At 39.0% G+C, this 20,400-nt stretch overlaps 1 protein-coding gene across 6 annotated transcripts in view; it reads left to right on the top strand.

Moving 5' to 3' along the window:
* The window catches only part of PCDH11X (protocadherin 11 X-linked), a 394,642-nt gene that overhangs the window by 169,318 nt on the left and 204,924 nt on the right, over positions 1-20,400 (top strand). For 5 of the 6 annotated variants that reach the window (XM_079319074.1, XM_079319073.1, XM_079319075.1 and 2 more), the window contains one exon: positions 10,802-10,873. In XM_079319074.1, the coding sequence (XP_079175200.1) occupies positions 10,802-10,873 (72 nt within the window). Of the gene's footprint in view, positions 1-10,801; positions 10,874-11,448; positions 11,562-20,400 lie in introns of those variants that run through there. The other variant, XM_079319078.1, reaches the window with a different exon arrangement.

Below are 20,400 nucleotides of genomic sequence, written 5' to 3'. Positions count from 1 at the left end.
AGTGATGGCAGCAAGACTGGGAGGGCTGAGGGGTCAATTGGCTCTGTCTGAACCCAGCTGGGATGGCAAATGCTTAATCCTAAATCAATCTTCCTTCATTGCCAGGGAGAAATGCAAATACAGGGTGATTACAGCTTTCCTCTTGCAGGCAGGAGGTGAGGCTTCAGAAAAGTTGCAAGAGTCAAAGGATTGATTTGTTGTGGAGGGTGGTTAGAGGAGACAGCAAATCAATTTACTGAAGCCAGAAGTTTGTGGGAGGGTCTGAGAGGAATTCTGGCTGGGGAGGAATAAGTTAAATGATGCCCCAAAGTAAAATGATGCAGATAAAGGTGGATGTTTGTGCAATGAAAGGAAGGCATGTGGAATTAAATGCAGATCTAAAGCAGCAAATGATCTATTCTTGTGGTTGGGAATTTTATAATAGAGGTAAATTAAAAGTAGCCAATTGTTGGCAGAAAATTGCTTAGAGGCTTTATAATCTAAAGATAGTCATAAGGACTGGGAAAGTAAGGGAAAGGAAAAAAATCAAATTCAAATGTGTTTCTGGGAGGGGAATGTTACCATTTTAAAAAGTCTGATAAAGTGGAGATATATTAAATTTTGTAAGGAGAGAACTATTTAAGGCTTTACTTGAGTGGTGTAATTTCCTTTAGAGCCAAGGAAATGATAAGATATTTATGATAAGATTCTTCCATACTTATTTTTGCTGAAATCAACTGGTTTCCCTAAAGCAAATATCAATGAAATCTCTACAGTAGACAACATCTTTAAAGTAAGAGGTAAATGTAGGGAAAATGTGTAGAGAAGTAAAAAAATTGCTTTCACAGTAGTTTTGTCTGTTTTTTTTTTTTTTTTTAATTAATGTGATATTATATTTATATAATGCCATATATTTATAGATATAATCAGAATGGGAGTTCAAATATGAGTTGTGTATTATTGGTGTTTTGTCAAGGAAAGATGAGTCTGTATTCTTGTGTGAGTTGGGTACAAGGAGAGAGACAATTGAATTTGTAATGTGGTTTGTTGAGTGTTAGGAACAGAAATATATTAAGAAACTTTTCTGTCTTCTATTTACTGATTTTGGCCTTGCTAAGATTTTTTAAACAGAGACTAAAAATTCACATTTCCTTAAGAATTCCCATAAGAGAGAGATGCAAGGTTATGTCAAATTCTTCACTCTCAGCTTAGGACAAGGCAGGATTAGGTCTGTTGTCTTGCAGTTGATGTTTATCATGCATATTTAACACAGAAAATAGTTTTTCATTTTTATTTGATCTTCAGCTTTCCAAGAGTCTTCCTCCACTGCTGCTGATCTGTCTGGCATCATTTGTGTGACACGTGCTGTGTGTCACCAACAGGTGGTTTTGAGGGAACTCTTTCATGTCACATCCTTTTGTCATGTCATTTACCACCTTTATTAATTATTTTAGCTGTGATTTTTTTTTTTTTTTTTTTTTTTTTTTTTTTTTTTTTGGTGTTTGGAGTGGTTAAATTTCCTTAATATAATCAGTGTTTGTCTACAAAGGAGAACAAATGTCTTTTCATTCCCTGATTCAAAAGGTTTGTCTTTTTGGGCTCTTCAGTTAACACATTAATCAGCAGTGCCTCTGAGCACCCACTGACTGAGCAGCTGTGACATTTTCCTTCTTCTCATTTTCCTTTTTATTCCACCCCTTTGTTTGCTGCAGACACAATGTGCTGCCAGTTGTAGCTGCTGTCAGCACAGGTTCCTTGGGCTGGGAATCTTGCTGAGGGTTATTTGTTCCTCTGCTGCATCAGGGTTGGACACGGGCATTTTTGGAGGACATGAAAAGTTTGATGTTGAGTTTTTGGAGTTCCACTTCACTCCCACTGAGCAGCTCTCAGCTCCAGAGAGCACAGCCAGCCTCTCTGCACTGCCTGGAAAATTCCATTTGGTGCAGCCAGCACGTGTTACTCAGCCTCTTCTTTCTTCCCTGCTGCTCCCTTTGAGATAAGCCTGCAAGAGGAAAGAAAAGAAAAATATTTTTTTTACCTTTGAATGCTTAGATAGGTAGAGAGATATCATAATATCTTTATGTCCCTGTAATAAAGGTGTTTTATCTTTATTTATGTTGTAATGGAAATGACAAGGATACTTTAAGGATTGTGGGACAAATCCTTACCTTGGTTGTTTTAACATGTTTTGTTTGATTTTTCCTCAGTGATTATGTTTCAATTCACACAAAATACAAAGATACACTTGAATTTAAAAGATCAAATAGTCTGTAAAAATAAAGAGTACAGACACAGAATATTTTGGGTGATTTTGTGGGTTTTGATGCTTTGGGATTTTGTTTTGGTTTTTTTGTCTTCATTGATCCTTGAGCCACTGTTGTTGCTACAAAAGTCACTTGCTGCAAGTTGAGATCTTTCAGTTCAGTGAGTAATTTATGAGATGCAGTAACTGGAATGAGAGAAAACAGAGCATAATCTGATAAGGTTTAAGGGGCACTGTCATGTAAATTGTAGAAATGTTTCATATTCTTTAAGAAGAATTCCTGAAGAATTTACACCAGGAGATTTAATGCAGTAATCCACAGATAACAGAATGGTTTTTCATGGAACACACGCATCAGAGGTATTAGAGAAGATCATACAAGACTTGCATAAAAATCTTTAGAAATGAAATTATTCCCAGTCTGCTGTGTCTGGACAGAGTAACTCACTTTTTTTTTTTTGGAAAAGTAATTTAATAAAAGCAGTTTCTATGCCTGATTTCACTGCCATGTGTTATTGTACTGAATGTGTGCTTAATCTAAGAAAAGAATTCAGTGTAAAAGTTTACAAATCCAGTGATGGCCACATTCCATGGTTTTTGATTTCACATATTCCAAATGTTTAATTGCACATCTCTCATGTGAGATTTGCAAACCCTTCACCTTGCATCAGAATCATGCCTTAATGTTTATTATCTCCTTAACTATTTCTAAAAGCTCAAATTATTCCTGGAATTTGGCATCTGGAAGAATGAAAGCAATTACCTCAATAAACAAATTGCCATTTTCCTTAACACCTATTAGAGCTCTGTGTAAGAAACAGCAGTGGCAATATTGGTGTTGTTCTCCTTAATCCATTAGGATGCATTATTTTCTGCAGGATAAACAAGAGGGTGATTTAAAGTGAATTTTGGTTTTGTCAGTTCATTGTATGGCTTCATCTCTTGGGGGTCACTCAGAGCTGGTCACCACAGGAGCAGTGAGCTCTGGTCAGAGCAGGGGCAAGATCACAGAGGTAATTCTTGTATTAAATATTTAACATCCAAATTTAATATTTAACATTTAAAGCCAACTCAATATCTGCCCCAAGGAGTCTTGTAATGATAGCTAGAATTAAATGCTAACACATCTGTGTTAGATCTCCCTGAATATCCCTGGGTGTGCCCATAAACCCTCCAAAGGGCAGAGCCCAGCCTGATGAGGCTTCTGATGAATTTTATGTTGCCTCCTTCCAGAAAGGCAGCACAGCAAATTATGTAGGTCAGCCAGAGAAATAATTTTGTAATGTTATTATTTATGTTTAGCTGAAATAAAAAACAATGGTTATAAATTTATGATTCTTCTTGAAATAGAATGAGTATTCTCTTGACAACAAACTACAGCAAAACCTGTGACATCAGGGTAGAATTTCTCCTGTAACTTCAGAAGGGATCTCTAACAAAGAGTGAGGATGGGTTTGGCATAACACAGGAGTATTGGGAGAAATGGGATGGGGTTTTGTGGGCATCTGTGATGGCATTTTCCCATTAAGAACAGGAGAAATAATATTCATATTTTTCTTGAGAGAGTGATGTGCAGAGCAGTCCAAGGGAAGGGGAGAAGCAGCAGCGAGCCTGACAGGCACCAGTTTCTTGCTGGTGCAATACAAATTTCAATGGATTTCACTAGAAAAATATGGAGACTTTGGGCTCTCTCCTGACCATATGTAAAATATCAACAGACCTGTATATTCTTCCCAAGCTATGCTGCTCCAGCCCACAGAAATTCTTGGTTTAAGTGGGAGATGGATCCTCCTGGCACGGATGTTCCTGGGAGCAGCTGGAGCTGCTCTTGCCTCCCTGACCCTTGGACTCCCACCTGCCTCCCCCTGCTCCTCTCTCTTTTACAAGTCACATTCTTTGCCTCCAGTCTGAATTCTGTGCCATAGGTTGGATAGAGGATGAATAATTTACTCAAAGTCGTGATAAGGAGCAATAAAAGCATTTCCCAACGTATTTCTTTCTCTCTTGAGGGATTATTTATGGTTGGGGTGCTTGTTCTGGTCATTCTCCTGCCACCTGAAGAACAATCTGACTTTTTATTTTACTTCATATACTCAGAGCTACAATATGTACTAGAAAAAAATCAAACATACTTTATAAGAAGAATAGTCACAGCTGGGGATAAGGAATATAAATAGGATGACATCAAATGAAAAGAACTGATGATCCAACAAGGCTTCTATAGATCATGTTGTCTAATGTCAGGAGAATTGCAGATTAGTCTTGCTGCTCTTTATGAGTAAGCCTATTTATCAACTTTCTGGAAAAAATCTAATTTAAGGTGGCACATTTTCCTTAGTTCTGCCCCACTTCAAAGCTGGGAGTGCAGAGGTTGGTCAGCCCTTCTCCCCTGGCTGTAATCTGAGTGTGGAATTGCCATCCAGCCCTTTCTCCAGCAGCCAGCTCCTCACTACTCCTGCCTGACTCTGATAATGGAATTTTGGTTTGCTTGATTAGTAAAAAATTTAGGAAGCCTTAGCTTTTAACAACTTTATCCAATTCAGACTTAATGTTCAGAGAGAAAGGGAAATTTAAATTGCAAATCTTCTTTATAAGAAGCTGGATTTCTGTAAGGTATAACTTAGTTATGCCATAGAGAAAGAAGATGACAAGCCCTAAAAAAAACCAAAAAAACACATGTGGACAAGGTGGATTTGGGCAGGGGCTCTGCTGTTTTTCCTGAATAACCTACAGCAAGAGAAACTGGTTTTATGACAAGAAATATGCAGAAATATCAAATTTGGTAGTTTTGTTCCCATGTACTACATTTTTAACATGGTGCTTTATATCAGAGTCACAAAATGGATTTGTGTACATTTATATTCGTTCTTTAAAAGCTAAGTAGAGCTCAGGCAGGTAGAACAAGCTGTTTGATATTATGTGCTTTATTTTTTCCCCCCTTTCACTTGAAATAAGAATGCCTTAGCATCTAATGTCACATTAGTTTTATATATGTAAATACTTTCAAGCCAGAACATGTAGTGTAAGCATATTTTATCAGCTATTACCACTAAGATTTTTACATATATGAACTAAAACAGCTCAGTGTTTGTGAAATTTGAAGTAATTTTTTTTTCTCCTTTAGGATTATCTGATTTTGTGGGAAATCCTCTGTTCTTATGTCAGAAAGCATTTAACTGTGCATTGATTAAGAATTTCTTTATCATATTTGAAATCTGGGAAACTTGCTTCAGTTTATAAGCAATGATATGCAAGATAAAACAGAAGGATAACACAGTTTCTGATTCTAATTTAGATGTAATAAAATCAATTGTGCAGCAGTCTTTACTAGCATATTCTCACAGGCATTTTTCTTAGAGATTTCAAAATTCTTCTATTCTTACAGGGAGCTTTAGGGTAAATCTGTAGAACTCCTGTGCATGGCATTTTGGAAATACCAGGGCTGTGAATATCACACCTGTTTGCTTTTAAGGCAAAAGCTTTTGTGTGCAGAAAATAATGTTTCAATTAAAAATAAAAAAAATTAAAAAAGGTCATTTGGCATTACTAAATTGCATTCAGAATAGTGCAGAGGAAAAGAAAATTAGAGCAATTTCAATAAGCTGCTGACTCTGAGCTGAATAGACTCAAGCATTTGCATCACCTGTTCAACAAAAAATTGATAAACCACAATTTTAGTATCAAATTCCTGTATCGGCTTGCAGACTTGGTGGTCTCAGTCTCTTGATTTTTTTGCAGTTTTGCTGCTGCTGGTTACTGAACAACTGAATTTATTCTGTTCCCACTTTGTGTGGTGTCTGAAATCTGCAATTCTCTACTGGAATTTTAGTTGAGAAGATACTGAGTAAATAGAAATAGCAGGTGGAAAGAATTTCTACCTGAGCGCAGTGAATTTTTGTGCTTTTCCATATGAACTGGATTTGATTTACAATTAAAAGTGTATATATATATATATGTGCTTGTAAGATTAGTGAGCATTTTAATTTTTCATGCTGCATACACTATCTGCCATATCCCTTGGGATTCACAGGAAATCCTTTCCCCTTGAATAAAACCAACAAGATGCATTTACCCTAAAACTGCCCTTGAAACAGATACTTTTTCAAGAAGTATTTAGAATAATTTCTCCCTAATGACATCTCCTTTGTGCTACAATGCTTGATTGCTGAATCCTGAAGTGCAGATCCAGGTTTTTTGCTGATGTTTGGGTTTCTTTGCAGAACCATTAAGAAAAAGCATTTGCCCAGTGAAGATTCACCATGTAGGGATGGATTTGGCTGCTGTATAAAGAGCATTGTTCTTCTGTGGCTGACCTCCTTGTGCAGAATGATAGTTTTATCCTTCTCTACATCATTATGTTTGCTGTACAAAAATCCTGCTGTGCTACATCATAATAACATGTAATCTTCTTGCTCAGTTTAGCTGAGATTTAAGGAGCTGCTGTTCATGGAAGCAGTTTTCTAAAGTCTGATCTATAATTTACCAGAATCAACCAGGCAAAAGAGCAAGAGGCTTTAGAAGAGGGATACAGCCCTTAAAACTCTTAAATGAAGATTAGTTTAAAGTTTTACAATCCAGTATAGAACCATCTGGCAAATCTCATGTCAGGCTTTGTTAAACCCCTGAGCATCCCTGGTGTGCTGCACCCCACACCCACACCCTGCCTTTATCCCCATCCCTCTGCTCCTGCCCTGCACCAGATTTGTTGGAACAAAGGAGGGAAATGGGTAAAGCCAAGGGCTGGTTTCCCTACAGGAACAGGGGAACAGCTGTGGGTGTGCTGCACCTGTGCCCTGGGTGATTTATTGCATCTCTCAAGAGGTACCTGCAGGTAAAATAGAGACTTGCTGGGTTAAATTGTGGCTTTTTTGCCAAGGAATGGCTAGGAGGATGCAGAGCCACATCCCAGGGAGTTCTGCTACTTTCAGAGATGGAGCTGCAGTTGGTACAGCAAAAGAAATTATTGTGGAAGTTCAGTGGTGAGGTTTGCTCTGGAAAGCTGCTGGTTCCTGTCACTCCTAAATTCCACATCAGGCTCTAGACTTGTGGGTTCCTCACTGACCTCTCCACAAAGGGATCCTTATCTGTCTATTCATTTGTATTTCTGTCCTCTGGCAAAAGGTAGGCCTTTGTTTCTTGAGCACCAAGCAAAAACTTCCTATGGGAATCCTTAAGGGTATCTTCATTTCTGCTGTCCTGTGGCTTTATTTATATATAAATACATGAATCTTGGAAACTCAGAATAATATGTTTTAGCAATCTGTTAAATAAACTTATTGTCACTAAAATTAACCCCCCTGTTCACCTTTCACCTGAAGGATCTTGGGGGGCTGAAGGAGGGGACTGCAGGAATCCAATTACCTGAAACCAACTTAGACAAGAGGGAGGCAGTGGTAATAGAGATAATCTCCTCCTCAGGCTTACAGGGTTCCTCTGTCTCACTGCAAAGGACAGTAAAATCAGTATACCTGATTTCCTGATGGAAATGTGCAACAGAAAAATAGCAGAGTGCACTTCCTCTTTAAAATGTAGCTTTTGGCAGACAGAAGTTGCCCCAAACAGATAAACATTTGCAATCCCAACTATATTATGATAATGTAATGTGATATAAAACTCACCTTTTGCTATTTGTTTCCTAAATTTCACTTCAAGCCATACAAGTTTTCAGCTTGAAAGGTTGTTCCATACAGTATTTTTTAAACTTTGCTGCAAAGTGCAGGAGTGGGACTCGTGGAGTCAGACAATTTTAATGCTGCTGTAGCAGTTTCCTGAGGCACCACAGAAAAATGCATGGTATAATCTTGGAATTCCAGTCTGCTTTTGCTACTCCCAGTAATCAATAACCATTAGAATTACTGGTGGTAGTGTCTGCCCAGATAATTCTAGGGCTTTTCCAGGAATCAGAATAGATAAACCAAAGTTGTCGTGTTGTAACTTCTTATTTTCCTTTTTAAGTCAAGATTTACTTTGAAGAAAAGCAAAAACTTGTCAATAAAGGAACAGGATGGTAACATCCAACCAGATGAACAAATCCAATATTTAGTATTAGAATAAAACCCAATCAGTCTGAATTATCTCAGATGCACCAAAGATCTCCCCTCATGTTCCAGAGTGAGGATCACTCTGAATCATCCAGATCCATCATTCCTTTAAGGACAAAAATGATATCTGACTTAAAACACTTTCATAACCTTTCAAATCTGTTTTACAGTTCATTTTCTCTGGTAGGTTTGGGAAGCCTGGATATTACCTGTCAAGTTGTCATAAGTAATTAGATGTTTGTTAACTCATTGCTCCTAATAAACAACAGAAAATATTCATGATGGATTTCATTTTCTACTTTAAAAAAATATTTAATAACTGCTTTGATTAAATATTAAAGCTTTCTTTTGCTGTTACAACCAGACCAAAAAAAAAAAATTCCAAATATCAGCAAAATATTTTGTACAGAGTCTTTTTACAACCTGGTTATTATGCTGGACTTTATTGATTGCTAACACAATTGATCAGAGTAATTTCTGGGTGGTCAGGTGGAAGACTGATGGGACTGGCTGTATGATGGCTCAGCAAACCAAAACCTTTTTCATATTGAAAATACCTGAAAATTGAACCTGATCTAAGTAGACAGGACTGCCTGGCCTTGGGGAACAGTGGAAATTATTGCATTTCCCAGAGGACAACAAGAATCATTGAGATAAAGGAACTTTTTTTTTTTATTATTTTATTTTTTTTCCCTTGCTCAATGCCTGTACCACAGTATTGTCTGAAAAGGCTGACCTGGAGTAGAGTGCTGTTTCACCCAAATTTGCATCTGTTTTCCTCATATAATCATGCACTTGTTTATTCATTTTTCCCCTCTTTCTGAGTGGACAGATGTACAAAAAAAACTGGTGTGAAATGCCAAGAAAAGTCATTTCTCAAGAAATAATGTGATTTTTAACATCAGTTCCTGGCAGGCTGGCCCATGTGGAATTATTATGGTATCTTTAGCACCACCATTGATATGTTTAATAATTTTCATTGTGTGTTTGGGTCCCTTTGAAGGCTGATGATTAAAGCAAGATTATAAGGTAGACTACATTTGCTTTTGAACACATGAAAAACACAACCTTCCCTTTCCAGATGCATTCATTTTAACTCTGTTTAGCATTCACTCAATCTGTGGTGATTTCTCTTTTTTTTCTTTTGAAATGCACTTATTGTTCTATTTCAAGAATGAATCATATTCCATTGCTACCCCAAAATATAAGATAACAAAAAATGGCAAAAATTATTGCCTGTAATCTATTATTACAGGCAATCCAACCTGCCAAAACACAATTGCCATTTAATAAGGTGTTTTTTTTAAAAGAAGCCCTGTGAATGCTCCATGCAAACTGAAATTGCCCATAAATTCTGTATTTGAAAAAAAACAATTCTCCCTTTTAAGCAGCCATAGTTTGCTGTAAATGACACAAAAAAAAAAAAAAAAAAAAAAAAAAAAAAAAAAAAAAAAAAAAAAAATCCAAGGGCATCTCTCTTTTTTTTTTTTTTTTTTTTTTTTTTTTTTTGTCAATCCTTGCAGTCTCCATGGACATTTAGATCACTCTGTGGGACCTGGATAATGTGATATTTGTACTAGATATTGTCAAAGGCAGTGATAAAGGGAAGTACATCAGACCTGCATTTCAGGAGGAGGAAAATCCTGGTACTACTTAAAAGTATTTCAGCAGGGAATTTTTTTTTCTGGTCTTGTGAATGCCAATGTTTCTGTTTTATGACAGAACAAAAAATTAGGGAGAAAAGAAATATGAGAATTGCATCCTTTACAACAATGTGTAAAATTCCCTCAGTGGAAACACATATGGAGAAATATAAAAGGTACCAACATCCTTTTCAATGCTCACTCCCTGACCCAAAATCTTATGAATTTATTACTGCAGTAATTAGAGTTTAATAAGTAATTGCAGGATGTTTTGGATTATAAAAATAGGAAGTGTGAAGGATCAGAAATCATCTTCTTTGAAGACCACTTTAATATATTTGATTATTTATTTGATTTGATTTGAGTTTTGGTTTGGGGTGATTGTTCTTGAAACATTCCCAGTGGTGGGAAGCTCTGAAGATTTAGGAAAGAGAAGGGCTCTCATCTGAAAATATGGCTCTAATCCAAATAATGCAGCTTTTAAAAGTGTTTCTCATAAATTCCCTTTTTGGTTCATCCATTTGAGTTACACTGAGCAGAGCACAACCTGGGCAGGAAACAGCAGAGAAACCAGAGCTGAGTTCCCTCTGAATTTCTGCTGCTCAACCTTTCTCTGCAAATAATTTCATTTTTTTGGCTGAATTTTTACCTGTAGGTACAGATCAAGATTTGTACCCCCACACATTGAAAGATACAGCAACTCTATAAAGTTACTTAGCTGGGGAAAAAAAAAAAAAAAAATACCTGCAGCCTATTCCAAATGTGTGCAGTTCTGATGCATTGATACATTATTGTATGGAATTTGTACTTTTTTTATTCCCTGAAGGGAAATTAGTGCTGAACACTGACAAACTCATTTTTTTCTCTCCCAAAAGCACACAAAAGAAGTGGGAAGGCCACAAACTCCTCTGAAAGAAACAACCTTGGAGCCCTGGACTCAGCCACAGGTAGGCCGGAACTTTTCTGGTCACTTTTTTTTCCTGTAGTGATGGTTTCTGTAAGAATTTATGGAAATCTCCTGCTGAATTCATGGAAATCATGGAAATTCATGGAAATCAAATGCTGCAAGAAGTTGCTCTGTGGTTCTTCTCTCACATGTCAAAATGATTTGTTTTGGTTTTTGGCTGCCCAGAGTTGAAGTCTGAGTTTTTTTTCTGAGCAAGTAATGCCAGCATTATCTTGCCTTCAGCTTGTGCTTCAAAATTTTTTGCAGATCTTGACAAAACAGAACTACTTTGGTAGTTTTATTGGTGTGTAATCAACTGTGAGCATCTGGTGCAGAAATGAAGTGGTGGATGTTTATTTTGAGAGATCAACCTTTTACTTCATGAGGACTTGATCAAGAATGAAGCAATAATTAATCATGCAAAAAGCAATAAATAAATATGGATATTAATATGCAATCTTTCTTAACACAGAATGGCTTTGAATAGTTTGTAGTTACTTGAGCAAGTTGTTTATTATAAATGTTTTATGTGCAGGATTTCAGAGCATTTTTTGCTGTTTATTCCCTGTATCTCAGTGCACATGGAATATTTGGCTTCAGAGGTGATGTGTGGGAATGAAAGAATCAGTGAAATATGAAATCCTAGAAGTTTGAGTTGTTCCAGGGGCTCTTTACTCCCAAAACTTGTGGCAAATATGGTATAAGAATTTAGGAATGAAAAATCCCTCACACCTGTGTTCAAGCCTGGGTGCATTTCCTTTTGCTGGCAATGCTGCCTGTGCAGGTTTCCACAGGACAATCTGTACAGATGATTAAAATACAGAAACTCAGCTACTCAACTCTTCCCTGCAATGTGGTGTTTGTGCATGCAGAGAGGAGATATTTGTCAGTAAATCTGCAATCCTGGTGCAGGGTTTTCCCTCTTTCCCAAAGCAAAAGCTCCCAGGTGCAGTGAGTGCTGTCCCCAGCCCTGCATGGCCAAACCTCCCCAGTGCCCCAAGATCTGAGTGTGGTCAGTGATGGTTTTCTGCAGTCCTGCCCATGATCTGAGTGTGGTCAGTGATGATCTGCAGTCCTGCCCCATGATCTGAGTGTGGTCAGTGATGGTTTTCTGCAGCCCTGCCCCATGATCTGAGTGTGGTCAGTGATGGTTTTCTGCAGTCCTGCCCCATGATCTGAGTGTGGTCAGTGATGGTTTTCTGCAGTCCTGCCCCATGATCTGAGTGTGGTCAGTGATGGTTTTCTGCAGTCCTGCCCCATGATCTGAGTGTGGTCAGTGATGGTTTTCTGCAGTCCTGCCCCATGATCTGAGTGTGGTCAGTGATGGTTTTCTGCAGTCCTGCCCATGATCTGAGTGTGGTCAGTGATGGTTTTCTGCAGTCCTGCCCATGATCTGAGTGTGGTCAGTGATGGTTTTCTGCAGTCCTGCCCATGATCTGAGTGTGGTCAGTGATGGTTTTCTGCAGTCCTGCCCATGATCTGAGTGTGGTCAGTGATGGTTTTCTGCAGTCCTGCCCCATGATCTGAGTGTGGTCAGTGATGGTTTTCTGCAGTCCTGCCCATGATCTGAGTGTGGTCAGTGATGGTTTTCTGCAGTCCTGCCCATGATCTGAGTGTGGTCAGTGATGATCTGCAGTCCTGCCCCATGATCTGAGTGTGGTCAGTGATGGTTTTCTGCAGTCCTGCCCCATGATCTGAGTGTGGTCAGTGATGGTTTTCTGCAGTCCTGCCCCATGATCTGAGTGTGGTCAGTGATGATTTTCTGCAGTCCTGCCCCATGATCTGAGTGTGGTCAGTGATGGTTTTCTGCAGTCCTGCCCCTGCTCTCATCCAGCAGCAGTTAACCCTTGCTGTGCAGGAGCAAACTGGAGGGAAGGGGCTGTTCCAGCAGCTCCAGTGCAGCTGGTGGAGCCTTGATGGGCTCCTGTTTCCATTCCCTCACCTGGAGCTGGGGCTGGGTTTGGGGTCTTTGGAAGCATTTTGGCATTAGAGTTAATTGAGGAGTTGTTGAAGCAGTTTCATCCTGTGGTTGGCATTTAGTGGGTGACAGAAGAATTTTGCAGCCACTTTTCCTTGTTGGCTTGTGTGATTTTTGCCAGCAATCCTATGGAAGGAATATTCTGAATATTCTGTCCCAGTGCTGATGGGAATCCTTGTTGTTGCTGGACCATCCCCATGTTGCTTCACTGCTTCTGAAAACTGTATTTGCAACAGCTTTACTTAATAACCACAAAGATTAAAATTCATAAAATATTTTGTCATTCTTATTTCTCTTTTACTAAAAAAATAGTCTGTTTTCTGAAACAAATGCATACAAAGAAACTAACACTAATATGCTTTTTTATTTCTTGGAGAGAAGAAATGTAATCAACAAAATCAAAAACTACTGGAACCATTATTGTGGCAGAAAATTAAATTAGTTGTTAATTCTTTCATGGATGTGATTCTGGCCAATGCAAATCCCTCCTTAGATATTTTGTATAAAGTGAGTAAAAATTCATGGCATGGATAAAAGCTTTGTCTATTTTATGAGCAACAGGCAAATGATCCAAATGGTGCTCATAAAGCAAATGGTTCCCAACTCTAAAAGGAGGAGAAATGTATTTAAAAGCTGCTGGAATGAACCACGAGTAAAGCCAATTCCTCTGTACAAAAAGGTGTCACTTGCACAAAAGTTTGAATCCCCTTCCACTGCACACAAGGGAGAGACTCACTTAAAAAATAATTAATTTAGTGTGCTTGGGCTGCTCAGTGCAGAGAGGGCTCCCATTGCCCTCTTTGGACCTTGGAATTTTGAAACAGCTTTGAAATTAGATTAAAAAAAAAAAAAAAAAAAAAAGAGCTGTAGTGATTTGTCAGGCTCATTTCTTCTTCTGTGTGGTGGGGTTCTTGTTCTTGGTTTTACAGCTGTGTTTTTTAGGGTTTTTTGGCTGTGGTTTATTAAGCTCACAGAGCAGGATGACATTGACATTGCAGGAATTCTTTTTTTCATGGCCATGCCTTTTAACTTGTAGTTTTCTGCATCTCTTTCTGTGAACTCAGTGAATGGAAACTGATGGTTCTGCCTGGAAAATAAAGTATGAGAGACTCATTCTGATAAATTTGGGACAAGACCTTTGCAGATAAGGAACATGTGTGGGAGTAGTTGCCCAAATAGACTTGTCATTGGTTTACAAGCTTTATTTAAATGCTAAATACCATGCATTTCTGTGGTTGTGTTTTTTGCTGCTTTGCCTGATTAAACATTTAGCTGATAAACCCTGTCAAGGCTGTTCAGAGTTACTGCAGTTAAGATTATGTATTTATAGCCCCTAAATTTACAGTCCATTATAAACAGGACAATTTAAAATCAAAGTAATCTGTGGTTGTTTAAATTTTTGAGGTTGCTAATGCTGAATTTTGTGTGGCAGCGACACAAAATAATATTGGTCACCATGATTCTGAATCGGAAACAAATTTTTCTTCGAGATTTTGGCAAGGTGAGATTGATTTCTTCTCCCAGGTAGCAACTTACAGGATGAGAGGAAATGGCCTAAAGGTTTGCCAAGGTTTAGATGAGGTGGCAGGAAAAACTTCACTGAAAACACTGGAGCCAGGGTGCCCAGGGAGATGTGGAATCACCTCCAGGATTCTGTCATTGCTGGCAAGATAAATCTAAAATGAGACAACAGGGATTTACCATTTTCTTACTGCAAAGGAACAGTGCTTAAGTTTGAACTGCAGTTCAAATACTGAGGTTTGCCAGGTACAACACAACTCCCACTCTTCTGTTGCAGAATATTTCAGATTTAATTTTTTTTTTTTTTTTTTGTGGTGACTCCTACATCACTATTATATGTCTGAAATACACAATTATACTCTGAAATACTTCACACAAGTGGTTCCTAGAGGTGTTCAGTGGGATAAAATGTGAGAAGGTGATGTTAATGCTGTGGCTTTTTATTTGTTTATTAATTGTAAGAACTCCAAGTGCTTTTAGTCACTGAAGATAATGGCTAAAAAGCCAGGATACAGCTGCATTAATCTTCCTGGCCCAAATGGAGCATAATTACTTTAATGAACATGTTAATTTATCCAGGCTCCTCATGCTCTTCCTCCTTCACAGTTCATGCTGTCAGTGGAAACTGAGACAAAGTTCAAAAACTCTGCTCAGAGCTCTCTGGGAGGGTTGGGTGTCTGAGGATGATGATTTGCACACTCATGTTTGTTAAAATAAACTGCATTTCACACCAATAAGGCTTTATTACCCCTGGTGTAAAGGTGGAACATTCCACAGCACAACAGGATCCAGGCCAAATCCAAACACTTGTGCCTCAAAAGCAGAAGAGGATTCTTCTAAATCTATAGTTTTCTCTTTATTTGTGTGCAGAGCAAAGTCCATTTTTATTTTATTTTTTTTAGCAAAATTACTTTTTCTAAGAAGACAAAACCACTCAGACTCAAATCTAATTACAAATGATAGAGTGTAGGGTTTGGGGTTTTTTTGCTCAATTTTAAAGAATCACTTTATAATCTTGGAACAGTGGATAACAACATCACTAATCCAATATTTTAGCGGTAAATACGTTTGATGATGGGAATTGCTACACTAATCTTATATCCCTCCACAGTATAGTTAAGAAATCCACAGGGGGTTTTACTAATCAGTTTTTTGTAAAGTAAATCAAGTCATGTAATTCATGTTGCCTCCAAATGCCCAGTGATGCAGGCACAGCCACGTGCAGCATTTTTTGTTCTTTTCCTTGGTTTTGAGCTCTAATCTGCAGCCAAACTTTCCCCTGAGCATTCCTGGCCAGAAAAGTCTCCACCACCCTCTGACAGAGATGTCTTATTAGAGGAGCTGGCAATTCACCTTGTTCCCCTCACCTCCTGCTCACAGGCAAAAAGCTGCCAAAAATAAACATAATCCAACCACATTTGCTGCTCCACTTCTGATAAATATGCTTGAAGGTACTTATTTAGGCACTCATTTTATTGACAAGTGAGATATATTGCAATATGGCTTGTGGTTTGATCTTGGCTTTAAAAACATTCAAAATTAAAATAGGTTGTTTTTTTTAAATTATAAAAAGAGTGTTTAAATTAAAAATAAATATTAGCAACTGTGGTTAAATATTTGAAGATAAGCAATTAATAAGAATGCTGTGCAAATTTGGTTCCCACAGTTCATGGTTATTGAATTATTGTTCATGGAGTCCTGGTGTGCTCTGTTTTCTTAGGTCACAGCTTGAGCCTTTAGGACTCAAAACCAGTCAAAGTCAGAATGAAAACAAAGATTTATTCCTAGTTTGGTGTCTTCAATAGAAACTAGCCACTAAACAGATTTGTACAGTCTATTCACACCCAGGTTATATTCAGTATTTAGCATCTGTGTGCTTAAAATATTCTCATTTTATTTGGTGCCTTAGTAAATTCAAATATTCCTTGAATATATTTCTTATTTTATGGAACTTCAATTGTAATCCTGAGTGCTAACACAAAAGACTTGGTAAAATTAAAAAAAACCCCAAAAGTAAGGAAAGACCAGATCAGAGTAGAAGGTGTGGGGATCCAAAGTGCAATTAGAACTGCCTATAAAAATATCTGAAGTGGTTTTGAGCACTCCAGTCTTAAACCCTGATACTTTATCTCTTCAAATGGAGACCTCTCAAACTGGAACTGGAAGCAGACAGTTGTTTTGGTGTGATCTGAGCATCTGCAGGGATGAAATAACATTTTATTAAGAAACTTAACAGAAAAAACCCCACACTAATTACTCCTGAGCTCCTGAACAAATAATGTGTCCAGAAATCAGGGTGCAGCTCTGGAAGGTGACTCAGTGGAAATGAGAATTAACAATTTCTTGTCCATTGATAGTTTCCCCTGGTTCCAGTTAATGTGGAATAGAACACCACCAACTCACCACATATAAACCAGTATATCAGCCTCTAGTAGGCCACTGGGAGTATTCAGCTGTAAAATAAAAAGGTAATTGCAGGATGTTTGCAAATAAAAATCTTAATTCTAATTAAATCAAGACTTACTCCTCAGAGTTGCTGAGATTACCTGACCAAAAGGAAGAATATTTGTATTAATCTAGTAGGATTTCAGACAGACTTTACACATACATAAAATATTTTTTCAAGATCCAGTTTTGCATGGCAGGGGAGGTCAGTGGCTGATGTAGCTGAAAAGTCACTCAGAGAAAATAAGGACAAAAAGAAGCAGGCTCACAGAGCTGTGAGCACTGAATTCACTATTGATTTCAGCAGGGGAGACTTACAAAAGCAGAAAATAATTCCCATTTCATTTATCTGTCTGTTTTCAAGACCAAATTGTGATTCCATGATAAAGCCTCTCAATCTGAGCCAGTGCAGATTTCTCTCATGAGTTAATGAAGAGCAGCCTGACAGTTTTGGGGGAGCTCTGGGGGCTGCACCAGGCACTGCTGTGCCCATCCCTGTCACACATCCCAAACACCACAACTGCAACATGCAAAATCAGCTCTAGCCAAGGCTCCAGGTCCTCCTTGAAATATTTAAATTGTTTCTAACTCATTCTCCTTGTAGAATATTTTTTCCTTTTTTTTGTCCACTGTGGCAGTGATGTTGTCTGCCTAATTCCTTTGGCTCAGGCTGGTAAATCTTCTCTTTCCTCTTGCTTCTGGCATGTCAGGGTTGCTATTACAGACTGCAAAGAGGGAGAATTGGTGGGGGGAGCAGGAGCTGAGCTGTGGAGCATCCCCTGAACCCCCAGCCCAGGGTGCAGACAGGTAACCCCCAAACCTGCAGCATGCTGGGGCTGCAGGAGGAGTCCCTGCTCAGGACAGCCTGGGCAATGCTCCTTCTCCTGATGCTGGGCTGGAGGAGCTGAGCAGTGAAATGTGCAGTCAGTGTTTAACAAGGGCAGGTAGACAGCTGCCCCTTTGTCTTGGGAGATGCACCAAGCCCTGTCAGTGTCTGAGCAAATCTGCTTTCAGGGAAGGCAGGTGAGATCTGTGAGGTGCCCAGTTCTCTGTGGGAATTCTCAGAATCCTCTCCTCCCCACTGCATTTCTCTGCCACCACCCCCTTTTGGGAAGGAGCAGAGACATCCTCCTTATTTAGGGGAAAACCCTGAGTATCAAAATCATTAAATGCCATTGGACTGAAACTTGCTGTGAGCTGTGCTCAACATAAATCTCCAAATGGGGAACATAAATTGGCTGTGGTGTCCCTCAACTGAGCTGCAAAGGGAGGCAGGAGCAGATCCATCCCCTTCACTGCTCCACCAGCACAGGGATTTATGCAGCTGGGAGTGAGAAAAGCAGCTTGAAAAGCCCTTGGAAAACATGAACATCATAAAATCTCTCTGGTGCTGTGCTTTAAATCTTAAACATAATATTGGCTTCCACGAGGATCTTTGTATGGAGAGAGTTTGAGGGGAAGATTTTGGAAGTTTTGGGTTGTCAACTCTTAGTTGATCTCCTGAGGTTTTCTTTCCCACACTGTTTTTAGGAAACTTGTGACCATCTTTTCCTGCTGGTGGTGTTTTTGTTTGGTTGTTTTTTTGGGTTTTTTTTTTTAGGTGTAAACTTTTCCAGTGTTGTTAAGAACATCTTGGTGAATTAGTGACACAACTTTTTGTTCTGGAGCTGTAAAGTCTTGTCCCAGGCAATAACAGCAGGAGGCACTCAGTGCATTGTGAGCTTTCACCTGCAGGGCTTCACTCCAGTTGTGATTCTCTAACACTGAATATTTTACTGCTAGTCACAAAGGATGGATGCTGAAACTCAGTGTTGGGGGACAAATTATTCACAAATGCCATTAAGGCTCCCAATGCACACCCAAACTCTCTCTCACACATCTTAAGAATTGAAAATAATTTTTTTTTCCTGAATTTAGTTTAACTGAAATGTGGGATTTCAGCAGCCCATTAATTTATATGATTGTTTTGTGTCTGTGGTGGAGATGGTGGCTCTGGGCTGCCAGGTTGCTCACCCTCTCTGGCAGCTCCTCATCTGCGAAATCAGTTGTTTTTCTTGAAGGATATTTTATGGTCTGATTAATTTTTTGGCTGAAAATTGTTGCATATAAAGCAGATATGCTCCAACTTGGTGCCCCAGTGCCTATAAGGTAATGGGTATTCTGGACTCATTCAATCCCAAATGAGATTAACACCACTGCTCTCTCCATCTGCCTTTGAGAAAGAATCCAATAAACAACGAGGGGAGATTATCAGAGTCAGATTTGCAGTGGGTTTGAGCTCCTGCAAGGACACAGGGACCTGCCAGAGGCTGCAGTGCTGCTGTGCCACTCAGGGTGCCCTGGTCGAGTCCTTTCAGGCCAGGGCAGCTCTGCCCTTTAAAATGGACATTTCTCTCTCCTCAGGCTGTGCCTCACCAGCTCACTGGGCAGCAAAGCTGCACAGAGCTTCTTGCTGACATTTTATTGGTTTTCTTCACCTCAAAGAGATTTCAAAACAGAGGAGTGGTGAAAAATGAATGGTGCTGTGGGGGCTTTTCCTCTTCTGGCAGCTTTTGGGTGCAGATTGAGATGCTGAGCTGGGAATGTCAGAGTCCAGCCTGGCCACAAGGCTTCCCTGATTATCCAAGGATGGGTAGGGCCATGGTGTCCCCTCTCACAATTAGCTCAACAAGTGAGATCTTCCTCAGGGAGTCCCAAAAAGTTGGTGGTCTGGGCTCAATTGCCACTGAAATGATGTTTTCAGCCTCTGTTCTGCCTGCTTGGAGCTGAAGGACACAGATGCACAGCAGATTCTGTGCCAACTCATAATACATTTAAATTAGATTTTTATAATACAGTATTTGTCTTTTCTTAGAAAATAGAATGGTTTTGGTTGGCAGCTAACTCTGCCTTGAAGAGGGAAGGGAGTTTTTCAGAGTTTTTCATTCTTTCTAAGGATGAACTTCTTCCCTTGGAAGTCTCCTAGAGAATTCTTCCATGCTGTTATGAAAACAAACTGGTTCTGAGTTGCTTATTAAGCTAAATTAGGGAAAATGTCATTAGAAAAGGATGCTCCAGCCAGTAAGTGTTGGTGCTGCAGATCAGCATCTATATTTTGAAAAATCATCAGCAAAACTTTACATTTTGGCTTTTTGAAATGCCTTTATGTTTTCCCAAATACCACAATTAATTGTGGTGCATTGTGCTGCTTCTCTAACTCTAACAGATACCAGAAGTTTCCCAGACTCAGGAAAGAATTAATGTTGCAAACAGTCTGACAGTGGTTGGTGTTTGCAGTAGAATTCATCATCCCTGAAAAGATGCATATTCTACTGCTTTGTTTTGAAATCCATAAATTTGCACAGTGCTTTGTAAAGCCCTGAATTTCACTATATATCTGCAGTACAGATGGTGTAAACTGTAAAAACCCAGGCAGAAATTGCACTTTGTTTTATTTGTCATGCCCTCTCTGTGTGCTGCTGCTCTCCCTCAGGATTTTATTCTAAATTCCTCTTCACTCTTCAGCAAGAATTCACATAAATACTCAGGTTGCCACCATTTGTGGAAACTTCTGCCAGGGTGCCAGAGTCAGTCATTGCCATGGA

The sequence above is a fragment of the Erithacus rubecula genome (assembly GCF_903797595.1).
Source record: "Erithacus rubecula genome assembly, chromosome: 15".
NCBI lineage: Eukaryota > Metazoa > Chordata > Aves > Passeriformes > Muscicapidae > Erithacus > Erithacus rubecula.
This window is presented reverse-complemented; position numbering and strand designations above follow the sequence as displayed.